This window comes from Suricata suricatta, chromosome 5 (genome assembly GCF_006229205.1).
Source record: "Suricata suricatta isolate VVHF042 chromosome 5, meerkat_22Aug2017_6uvM2_HiC, whole genome shotgun sequence".
Classification (NCBI taxonomy): Eukaryota; Metazoa; Chordata; class Mammalia; order Carnivora; family Herpestidae; genus Suricata; species Suricata suricatta.
The window spans coordinates 65,474,121-65,486,687 of NC_043704.1; the positions used below are offsets into that span (position 1 = coordinate 65,474,121).

The 12,567-nt window shown below is 39.1% G+C and overlaps 1 protein-coding gene across 4 annotated transcripts in view; it reads left to right on the forward strand.

Moving 5' to 3' along the window:
* The first annotated feature begins 712 nt into the window (after positions 1-712).
* Positions 713-12,567, forward strand: part of MAATS1 (MYCBP associated and testis expressed 1) — an 89,424-nt gene continuing 77,569 nt past the window's right edge. For 3 of the 4 annotated variants that reach the window (XM_029939387.1, XM_029939389.1, XM_029939388.1), the window contains exons 1-5: positions 713-915; positions 6,095-6,171; positions 6,683-6,846; positions 8,903-8,986; positions 10,080-10,136. In XM_029939387.1, coding sequence (XP_029795247.1) covers positions 792-915; positions 6,095-6,171; positions 6,683-6,846; positions 8,903-8,986; positions 10,080-10,136 — 506 coding nt within the window. In that variant the 5' untranslated portion in view covers positions 713-791. The remainder of the gene's footprint in view (positions 916-6,094; positions 6,172-6,682; positions 6,847-8,902; positions 8,987-10,079; positions 10,137-12,567) is intronic. The other variant, XM_029939390.1, reaches the window with a different exon arrangement.

Here is a 12,567-nt window from a genome sequence, read left to right on the forward strand (position 1 = left end):
TATTTATTTTTGATACAGAGAGAGACAGAGCATGAGACGGGGAGGGGCAGAGAGAGAAGGAGACACAGAACTGGAAGCAGGCTCCAGGCTCTGAGCTAGCCGTCAGCACAGAGCCTGACGCGGGGCTCGAACCCACGAACGTGAGATCTGACCTGAGCCGAAGTCGGAGGCTTAACCGACTGAGCCACCCAGGCGCCCCTCCATAAGTTTTAAAGGCAGAACAAGTGCCGCGGGAAGGGTATGTCCGAAATGAAAAAGCCCAACTATTCTAGGAAGTTGAGATTTCCAGGGATTTCCAAAAGAGTTAAAAACTGTAATTGTCAAATCGCTGCTGGATTTGAAGAGCAGCCTCTGGTCGCCCTCCAGGTAAGGACCCACGGCTGGTGGCCAAGGGCTCGCGGTAGTCTTGGGAGTGCAGTGCGAAGTGAGAACCCCCTTCCACAGTCAGCGCCCTTTCCTCCTCAAGCTAGCCCTTTCCTTTCCATCTTTCTTTTCTCTCCGCCCCACACACTCTCACGTTCCTCGGCCCTCCTCTCCCCTTTTCCTCCACCCTCCCCTTCCGGGGCCTCGCCCCATCTCTCCCTTTCCTTCACCTTACTGGTCCTTTCCCACACAAGCCCCGCCTTTTCCGCTTTAAGCCCCGCCCCGTGTCTTCGCCGGGACCTTTTTCTCCAGCACCTAGCGCCGCCCAGCATCTCAGCGCTCAGGCGGAGGTTACCATAGCTACCGTGCACACAACAGCTAAGCCTTTCTAGGTAGTACCCGGCTGGCAGAAGGGAAGAGTCGACACCATGAACCATTCTGTGACTATCGAGGAGTCCCAGGCCAACTCGCAGGTGTCTCAAACCCGGTGCGGGGTGAAGTTGGGAGCCTGGGGCAAAATCTCCTCCAGTCGACCGTATGATTTTCTGTACGGTAAGGGCGGCATCGGACTTCCCTCCAGAGTTGTCGACTCCTGGCCTAGGTGGGCTTCGGGTCGCTGGGACCTGGCTAAGGGGAGAGGTGACGGAAGACGAGCCCCGGGACGGTCCCCTGACGGCGGTTAGCCTTTGTTGGGTGAGAGCAGTGCGGAGCTCCCCAGGTGGCGATGCTCCCCCGGTGGCGGTGCTCTCCTGGTGGCGATGCTTCCCAGGTGGCGGTGCTCTTCCGCGCGTCGGAAGCCGCAGGTGCGTTCGGCGTCTTCAAACACCTCCCGCAATCGCCTTGTTCGCCACCGTCTTTTCCAGATAGTTTGCACAGCTTTAAGCAACCTTTCTGAAACCTGTACCGGGTGTTTTGTCATCCAGAAATGTATGCAACCATTTGCAGACTTGGAGATCCACTCAACGTTCCTTCATTCAAACTGTTTGAAGTGCCAGACAAAAATGACCTTCCCTCTCCCATTCTCTGGGCAACTCCAAATTTGGTTTTGCAGATAAAGAAGTACCAGTTTATCTGGCCTTTGTTTTTGTTTCACTCTCTGTTTTTAAACTTGTTATTGATCAAAGCATTGCTTATAAACTAGGTCCACTGGGTTCTTTGAAGTCAGTAAAGCTCCAGTTTACTTTAATGCCCAGCTTGTCCGTTTACGTTCTGTCTCTTCTATTGGGCCTTAAGTTCCTCAAGTTCTTGTTTTATATTTTTTTCCGCCTTCTCGGCACCTATTCCAGTGTTGGTACATATGCTAGGTGCTTCATAAATGTTTATTGAATTTACTATTACAAGAATTTCAAATCAGTTAAACGTAATTTTTTTCCCAATATTGCCCTTAGCAGTCTCATGCTCTTCATGTGAACCTTGCATTGCTTTTAACCATGTGATACCTATTCTGGGATTCCCAAGATCTTCTTTCATTGGAAATCAATAGGTTACCCATTTCCTGGCATAGGGGCTTTGTAATGGTTGCTTACATATTCTGGCCAGTGGTTTTCTTTATTCACTCTTGGTTTCATCTTGTAAAATGAATCTAGTAAACTCCAGCGAACACATCACATGTTTGTTTCAGAGGTAACTTGGGAATGGAATATGCTTCTTTAGTAAAGACAGGCAAATTTATCAAGCTTCCTGTCTCTTTTATCCTTAAAAGTATTTTCTCCTTATTTTTTTCTTTTTCTTTTGCAGAGAGATGACTAAATGTTTCCATGTCCCTTGCAAGGAACAGAAACCCACCCAAAATAGGCCAAATAAAGTTTGGTTTGTTCCAACTAAAGGGCAGTCTCACAGCTATTAATAGACAGGAACCATAATATAGCTAGGACAAAGCAGGACCAAAACAGGGAAGGTCAGAACTAAGGTGTAGTGCCCCTTCTGCTTCATTTCTTGGACCTATGTTTTTGTTTTCTTAACCTTGGTTAGGTGTCAGATATAGCAAGCAAAAATACAGGATGTGCAGTTAAATCTGAATTTGAGATCAATAAATATTTTAGCCCTATGCAATATTTTAGATCTATTTATAGAAAAAGTTATTCATTGCTTATATGAAATTCAAGTTTAACTGAGCATCTTGTATTTTATCTGACAACTCTAACACTGCTTTCCCCCCATGCATACATGTTCCTTCTTCCATCTGACAGAAAGCCACTTGTTTATGGATTTCTCTTATTATGACCGGGACTGGGGTGGCAGTCTCCACGGCCTCTTATCCTAAAGCTCACCACCAGTTGTGAGTCCTTGTGTATCTTAGCTGAAAATTGGAGAAATAAGATACGTTGTTGACCAATCAGTGAGTTGACTGGCTTGGGTCTGATTTTTACCTTGATGGAAAGAACAGTAGTAGGTAGGTGTGGTGATCACTGATACACACATGAACACCTCAAGCTTTTTCACCCCTCACGCACCCACACCCCTCAAACCCAATGGCCTTTTCATGATAGCTAATTGTCTGCAAGACTTTTGCTCCTCCAAGAAGCTTTGGATGTCTTCACTAAATGTAATTTTTACTCCTCTGATCACTCTAGCAATTAAGATTAATTCAGATACCTTAAATTTGTATAGTACTTTAAAGTTAACATCATTTTTTAATAGATCTTATCTCATTTATATAGCGTTTTGCAATTTACTAAATTTTGGTAAATCCTTTGTGTCTCTCAAGTGTCTCTCAAAGTGAGCACCATATGTTATCACTTTCCTGGATCTACATTTGTTGATGGATTAGTAGCTACGATACTGCCCTGATAATTAAAGCCTTTTTAAAATATATGTTTATTTTTCTAGCTTTCAGAAATGTTTTAGAATGCTTTCTAGGTTTATCATAAGCTCTTTCCTCCTTTCTTTTCTCCCAGAGTATGCAATTTGTTATACTTTTCCCTAAAAGTAACCATTATGTCTTGGGGCTTGAAATACTTCCTCTCTCTTATGATACCTTGGAGTGACAACTTCCTAGGCTTGTTAGAACAGTTTCAATAGGATGGGTAAATTGGCTGAAGAACTTCTCATGGTTTCCATGAGAAACTTTTCCCTATAAAATTCATGGGCTTTCAATAATATAAGGCCTGGGAGCCAGAAGAATTGGAGTTCACATTCTAACTCTCCATCAGTAAGTGGTTAACTTCTTGAAGCCTTAGTTTCCTCACCTATAAAATGAAGGCCTCGTGCCTACCTCATTGGGTTTTTGTGAGGATTAAATGGAATATTGCACATAAAGCACTTTACAGCTGTATAGGAATAAGCAAGTGATACCTGGTGAGTCTCAGGGGCCTTTCTATTGCCTTTGAACAATCATTATGATCACAGTTGTAGGATATGTTACAGAATGTGTAGTCATAAATCATACAGTATTGTGTCATGATCTTCTATAGATGGCAAGAATGTTTTATAGATCGTGTCTTCATACGCCTTATAGGAATAAGAAGAGGATGGTTTACACGTTATTTTGCAGAGCTAGGGGACATGCAGGATTAATTCATTTAAGATGAGCAACACAGTTGGAACCATAGACCCAGTGACATCACTTAAAACAAGAGTATGAATAGAAGTTTACCTTCGTCCAATACTATTCCCAAAATATCAGACGTGTTGAAGCTATAGCCTTCTTCCCTTTAAACAGGTGCATTCATCTTGTCTTCAAATTCATGAGTCTGTAATTTGAGGCCATAAAATCTGGCCTTGTCATTCCTAATCAGCCCAGTTTCTAGCACTTCTCAACTTGAATCATAGAGGTGGATTTGGTGATGCAGCTAAAGAAGATAATATCTAAAGGTGATGATTCCCAGGTTTGTATCACTGGTCCAGACTTTTCTCCCAAACTCTAGATTTGTATATGAAATTGTCTACTTTGTATTTCCACCTGGACATACAATAGACACCTAAGAGATGCTCCCTACAAACTTGCTCTACCATAGGTTTTCCTGTATCAGTTGATACCAACCTCATACTTTAGCTGCTGAGTCCAAAAATCTTGGAGCCATCATGTTTTCCTTCTCTCTCTCAAGCCATTCCAAAACATTAATTAGTCCTTTCTGTTCCTCCTTAAAAGTATATCTAGAATCCTGCCCTGTTTCATCACTTGTGTTGCCACCACCATGGTGCAAACCAACATCATATCTTTTCTAGGCTTATTGCACGAGCCTCCTAATAGATCGCCCTGCCTCTTCTGTTGCTTCCATGAACTCTTTTCTTCATGGGCAGCCACAATGAACATTTTAAAATGTAAGTCAGATTTTATCACTTTTTGGCTCAAAATCTTGCAATGCTTCCCCACTTCACTCAGATTAAAGCCAAATTCTCTTCAGTGGTGCACAAAGTGCCATATGATCTAGGCCCCTGGTAATTTTCCTGACCTTTTGTCTACTATTTTTCCCCTTTCATTCAGTTTCTATCATGTTGGTCTCTTTGCTGTTCTTCAAACAGGCATTTGCTCTAGCTGTTTCCTTGCCTTTAAATGCTCTTCCTTCAGATAACTGTATAGTTAATTCCCCACTTGCAAGTCCCATTAAATGTTACCTTCTCAGTGAGGCCTGCCTAGACTACCGTGTGTAAAATTGCAACCTAACCCCTCCTACCTGCTCTTTCCCCACTTTTTTTTTTTTAGTAACACTTACTACCTTCTAGCTCTAACATTATATAATATGCTAGTTTGTTATGTTGTTATTTATTGTCTCTCTCTCTCATGAGGACAGGGATCTTTAGCTTTTTGTTGATGTGTTCCAAGCACCTTGAACATAGTAGCCAGTCATTCTTGAATGAAAGAGGTTGAGCCTCTTGTAGCTTTTCAACCTTGGGGGGAATATTAAATGTCTTTATCCAGTATATCATTTTTGTTGGGTAACTGAGGAATTATTAGACTCTAGGAACTGACTCACATTATCTAAATTAAATTTAAATTAATTTACTTATAAATCACAATACCAATTATTAATTTCTGTGAAGAAATATGTTACCAAGTCATCTAGACAAGTTGGTTAAGGTATTTGTTTCTCAAGAGATGTGTACTTGGGAAATCAATTCTATTTCTGAAGGTTGCTTATGAATTTAATGTCCTATTGTTTAATCTTAAAGGATGGTACAATCAGTCTTGAATATTCCTCACTTTAAAGATCTATCTAACAAGCACATACTTACAATAATGGCAATCTTTTGTTGAACTTTGGAGAAAAAATTTAGTCCCATCATCAACATACTTATAGATTCAAGGAGTGAATTATAGCTGATTTTATTTATCTCTTATTAGAGAATGACATATTCTTACTACATCAATTCTGAAGTGCCATGTTATGAAGATTTTGTGTCTTTCTTTTGTTCTGAATCGTGTTTATTTCTTTCACTTGCAAATGGATGTAGTGAGTGTATACCTGGTCTTTCATCTTAGAGTATTTCCTGGGCTACTCAGACCCAGAAAGTGGTTTGTTCATAGGAGAGAAGACGGCGTGTTTAGGCTCTTGTGCTTGAGAATATATTAGGCCTTCTTCTTGCCTTCCAGTTCTATAAACTGACTTTGGAATACATTGAAAAGAGATGCATCTACTAGACTCTCGCTGGTGGGCTAAGAGTTGCTGTACAGTAAGGCAGTATCTAATTTTTATAATTTGTTTCCCAGTTAAACATTGTTTTGCTATTATTCTCACCCCAGGAGTAGATATGTTCTATTCCTTATACTACCTTATTGTTTATTTTGCAGATCCGTTATTTACTGTGTCAAGTGAGAAAGATCACACACAGGCAAATATCCAAGCTAATCTGATTCGAAACAGACTGGTAGGTCTAATTAATTCATTAAGGCAGCCTGATGAACTTGAACCATCTAGTTTTGCTAACTGCACTGATTAGATTGACTAATCATCAGATCTCCAGTGGATTTTATATTCTACGGCAATTATTTTGCCATGATTACTAGGGACAAGGCATCTTGATACTTGTGGCTCATTCTGAAGATTAATTAACTAATAGGGAATAAAGGATTCACTATTAACTAATTTCTTCAGTGCAAAAAGTTACATATGCCTGTGTTAAAGGATTCAAGTAGTACAAAAGCATATATAGTATGAAGTAAATTCTGACTCTCAGGCCCCTTCTCATATTCATCTGTTATCAGTTTTTTGTGTATCTTTCTAGAGATAGTCTGTGCATATACAATACCCCCTCTTTCTATGCCATAGTCACTGTTTTGTACCTTTTTGAAAAGTTTACAGGAATAAATACAATGCTTTAGGAAATCTGATGGTAAAATTTTGTCCTTTTCTTCCCTACCTCCCTGTCTTAATATTAGAGAAAAGTTCCCAGGTTTAGAAACATGTTCAGTAACCTGATCCATTATCCAAGATATTCTCTGTATTGGAGCAAGGCAGACCCTGTCTCTGTCCCACCATTGATCCAGCAGGAATGGAAGGGCCATGAGGAGAAACACAGAGAAGCCCTCTGGCACCTTGCCATGTAAGTGTCAGGTAGTTTTCAGCTGCTGTTCATGTTTTTAATGAATGTATTTTTCTCCTTGAAATTTTTTCTTCATTTTTTGAAAGTACAATTGTGATGTTATACCTAGGTTGATTAATCCCAAATTCTATCTCTTAACCCCTCTACCCAATGGGAGCCCTGGGTGGCTTGGTTAAAGTCCAGCTTAGGCTCAGGTCATGACCTCATGGTTCATGGGTTTGAGCCCAATGTCAGGCTCTGTGCTGGCAGGTCGGAGCCTGGAGTCTGCTTTGGATTCTGTGTCTCCCTCTCTCTGCCCTTCTCCCACTCACACTGTGTCTATTTGTCTGTCTGTCTCTCAAAAATAAACATTAAAAAAAATACTGTTAACCCCTCTACCCAAAATGAGCCTGATTCAGGGGCAATGGTTATAGGTTTATAGGTTAGTAGATATTCTCAGAACCTTGGAGTAAATATATATATATTAAATAACAACCTGCCACCCAAGATAAACATGACTGAATTTGTTGTTTTTTTTGATTCATCTTAGAAATTGCAACTATACCTTTCTGGTAGCGTCTAAATCTATATTTTTGGAGACTTATAGCCAAAGCACCTTCAGAGATGTCTCTTGAATTTTATATTCTTTTAATTATTTGTGAGTCATACCTACTAAATTTAAAAGAGCTGTTTTACAGTGTGGACATAAAAATTGTCTCTTAAAACTCCATTATTCTATTAAAAGTATGCATTTTTGTTTGTGGGATATCCTAAATCTACTCTTTTCTTACTCTTACTTCCTCTTGTTAGTTCCTGGTGTCCTGGCTCAAGGAGAGTAATTACAGCAAAACCTTGGTTTGCAAGGAGAATTCATTCTGGAAACCTGCTTGTATTCCAAAGCACTTGTATATCAAAGTGAATTTTCCCATAAGAAATAATGGACACTCAGATGATTCGTACCACAACCCAAAAATTCATATAAGAATGATTATAGTACTGTAATATAATATAAAATCATAAAGAAAATACCAAATATAAAGAAAAGTGAACAAATCAATCTGCACTTAACTTTGGAAACCTTGATGGCTGATGTGAGGGAGATAAGAGAGAAGAGTTATTGTGTAGGACAACTTTCACTCTCACTAATGGAATCACTGCTATCTCTTGGCTCAATGGAATCTTTTTCTGCATGGGGGCCATTGTATATATACGGGTGTTGACTACAGTATTAATAAACTCTGTCATTTACTGTATTTAAAGTAACTGGCAATAAGGCAGCAGAGCAAAGGGTCTAGATCTGCAGGCAGCCTGACCTAGAATGAAGCAAAGCATTCCTAAGCTTACTCTTGTATGGAGAAGCAAAGGACTGTCCATAGGTGCTTTGAATATTTTTTTAAATGTTTATTTTAGAGAGGGAAAGACAGAACCTGAGTGGGGGAGGGGCAGAGAGAGGGATACACAAAATCTGAAGCAGGCTGCAGGCTCTGAGCTGTCAGCAACAGAGCCCAACGCGAGGCTTGAACTCACCAACAGTGAGATCATGACCTGAGCTGAAGTTGGGTGCTTAACCAACTTGAGCCATGTAGGCACCCCTGTCCATAGGTGTTTTGAAGCGACAAAAATTACTAGTGCCAGTTGTGGGCACCTTCCAAAATTCTGAAATATAACTGATTTCTGCCAAACACCATGGTCTGAGACTGAGCATCCGAGCATGGAAGACAATCACCCACAACTCCGCAGTGAGAGAGAAAGAGAGAAGAACCATTGGCTCAGTTGTGACCATGTGATGCTTGGCATCAGGTACTACTTGTATTGCAGACATCACTCCTTTATCAAGTAAAATTTGTTAGAAATGTTTGCTTGTCCTATGGAACACTCACAGAACAAGTTACTCACAATCCAAGGTTTTACTGTAATCTCTAGTCTGAGATGTAGGTCAGTCAGATGCATGTTAGAGCTTTTGCTCTCAGTCTCAGATACCCTGTGTATCTCCTACTTTATAGATATAAAAATATTAAATAGAAATATTTAGAAATGACATGTTAGACTTTATTAATGTTTTCCTTCTTCATTTTAGAACAAATACATCTTCTCAGATGGCCAAAGAGGTATATGCAGATCCTGAAATAACTGGAAAGAATCGCTATAAATACTTTGGAAGGTAAAAAGTAATTACTAATGAAAATGAGTTCTGATATTTTTAGAGAATGTCTTTATAGTAATGATAGCAGCTATCACTTTTGAGTGCATGTGGTGTGCCAGGCACCAGTTTAAGTGCTTGATATATATAATCAATTTTTTACAACAGAAGTATAGGATAAGATATATTATCCCCATTTATCAGTAAGAAGGCTGAGACCAAAAGAGGAGAAGTAAATTGCTTGAAGTCTCTTAAGTTAGTAAGTGACAGATCTAGGATTTCCGGCTAAATCTCCCTGACTTCAGAGGTACTAGCTGTAAATAGGAATGTATATTTGAGCACAAAATGAAGTCATAAGTGAGATGCAGCAGAGACACATGACAGTTATAGAACATGGGAGATTGTTATAAGCGGACATGTAGGTGACACTTGCTGTCTTTGTGTGAATGTTGCCAAAACCAACATGGTCAAAAGTTTCACTTTGTTTTATTTGTGATTGATACTCATGTGATAATCATACAGTCAGTTAGAATGAGGATCTCCGTATAGGTTTTCTGTGGTTAGAAAGATAATCTTGATATCACATATACATAAGCTTCCTTGAGAAAGTAAATTTGTAATCTACATTGTTATTTGTGAGCATCCTCCCTATGGAAGTTTTTTTGATGCTGACTTTTTAGAGAAATGTTAAATTTCTAGACTTTCTGGGGGTAGTTTTTAAAGCTAAATCATTGGGAATTTCAGAATGTCTCAGGGAAGAGGGAGCTAATGACCAGCTAATGACCTGAGCTGAAGCCCAAGTATAAGGGCACCACTTCTGAAAGTGTGGCTTGTTTACCATCTGCAGAAAAACATCAGAATGTTTATTGAAAATGCAGATTCATTAGCTCTACTTTAAATATACAGAGTCTCCTGGCCTAGGCTTGGTAATTTGCATTTTAAACAATAATCTCCCCACTGCCCAGTGATTTTTGTGTTTGCCCAGGTTTGTGGATTAAATATGGGATATTTAGGCTCAGTGATTTTTAAGGGGCCAATATGAGAGTTGGGGTAAGGCACAGCGAGCAGACAGCGCAGAAGTCCCTCATGGTTGTGCTCTTCTGTCTCCTGCCAGGCCTTTCCTTCCACTTCATCAACAGTTGCCTCTCAATGTCATTTTTGCAGCAACTAAGTAAGTAACTGTTATTTTAAAACTTTTTATTTTATCTTATTTATTGTTTGTTCCCATGTTTGTTTCCAGAAGATAGTTCTCTAGATCAATATTTTTCAAATTCTGGATCACAAATTTTTCAAAAGTCATGAAATATTTTAGTGCGTGATGAATAGCATTTTAGAAAACAAAATTGAATAGAAAATAACCAAAAGCATCAGATATATTGAGGGTAAATTGCTTTTTTGCTTATAACTTTTGTTTTGGATAGATACATATGTTCATATGTAATGGTTATGATGTAAAATGTATTTCTTAATTATGAGTTATGGTAAAAATAAAAGCTGAAAAGTGCTTTAAATATCCTTCTTGCTTCCCTGAAACATATACTTATGTGGAAACAGTTCAGCATATTATGAAGAAAATGAATCAGTCATGAAATAGTTTTCTGAATACTAGAATTTCATAATTTAATAATCATCTAAGTTATACAAGTTAACTTAATATGCAAAGATCAGTAAAGTATAGTTTCTGCTCCAAAGAGGAATGGACCAACATGAGAGAGAAGTAAAGGATAAGGAACGAATCTGGGACTAATGTCCAGTTCCATAGTCTTTTGTTTTAGGGCTATACTGTTTTGCTATACTGTTTCCTGTATCAGTATAACTTAATGTTTGTATAAGAGAAAAAATGAAATGATCAGGAAAATAAACCATTTTTAAGGTCTCAGACTTCTGAATAGAAATTTACATAGGCCTTGGTTTTCAAATAAGAATTTAAAGGATATGGTTACCCCTTATGATATAGCATTTTATGAATAGAATATATGTTATCAAGTGTCTGTAATTCTCAAGATAACTGCCAATTATGATCCCCATTCTCCTCTGATATTTTTAAGACTATGTGTGGATATCTAAGGCTCTTACATAGATGGAGAATAGATTTCTTCCTCTCCCCCTTGACAGAGCAACTTTGTGTGGTATCATTTTACCTAAGGAAAGCTGTAGACTTGTTTTTAGTGAAATGATTTGTATAAGAAAAGGGGGACATATGAGACCAGTAGATCCCTGAAGATACCTTTGATAATTTTTTAAATGCAGGCTCACTGGATCATTTACTTTGGAGGTCATAATTACATCAGGTCTAAAAGTTGTACATTTAATTATGGGAAGTTCTGAGGTCTACAGGGATGAATACTGGGCCTCTTCACTTTTTCTAAATTAACTGACATGAGTGATTCCCTATTACAATTAAACCATGAGAGTTGACATCTTAGATACTCTCTGTCCTTCTTAGAAGCTTTCAAAGAATCAGTAAGTATCCCTGAATGAAGTCCACTCTGGAATTCGGGCTGGGTTGAATTTCTGAGCAGTGAGGTAATTCCACCTTACGTTAGCAGGGATGGACTTGTCTGGGGACCAGCTGGCCTTCTCCAGCCATACCCTTTTCATGTTTAGCTATTGGAGTCTTTATTTTGGACTTTATGTAAGTTGGTAAAGTGGATAAAAAGTTAATATTTTTAAAAAGTTTAGTGAGTTCCACATGTAAGGTGCTTGGCAATTGCCTTCTCTTCTAATAAGTGAAAACCTGAATAAACTGAAGAAGCAACAACTCTTCTTGTATCTATAAGAAGGAGGAGGATGCAGGGCAAACTTCTGCCCTAAGATTAGAGTCAAACAGGTTAGGAATGGCTTCCTAGAATCCCAGAGATTCATGAGTGGAAACCACTCCAGAAACCAGGTCCAGGTAGTAAAACCTGAACAGTAATTAATGAATTGCTGGAGGGTCTGAGAACTAAAATTCCAGGGAGACCTAGTCATCACAGCCCCCAAAATTTTGTGAGATTTACCTTCAGGAGCTCAACTAGATTCTTAGTAAATATTGGGAAAAAACCCCCTCATGTGTCTGCAGGGGGAGTAGAAAAGGAACCATTTCAAAATATGCCCAGCACTCTGTTCTTCTTAACAAGGTTAGCTATTAGAGAAAATTAGTTAACCAGCCTAACCTGCGAGGTATTATTAGAGCCTAACTGACCTGGGGGGAGGGAAATCTGCAACAGTACCCCTCTCAAGCCATCCTGCCCCACCTAAGGGGGAAGAAAAAACTGAAAAACATTTATGAAGTTCACATTCCAGATGGATAGGCTCACCAAAAGATTGAAACATAATCATCGAACAATTGAACACTTCTCTCTCCTCCCCACTTTACCACCACATTACTAAAGGCCTATTTACAGTAGTTCTTCTTACTCAGTACATTATATGTAGCAGTCAAGAAACAAGGCATACTGAAAGGCAAAAAACAATTTGAAGGGATGGAGAAATATCTATCAGGCAACTGGAAGCCAAAAGAAAGCTGGGGTAGCCATACTAATTTCAGAAAAACTGGACTTTAAAGTAAAGGCAGTAACAAGAGATGAAGAAGGACATTATATAATAATTACAGGATCTCT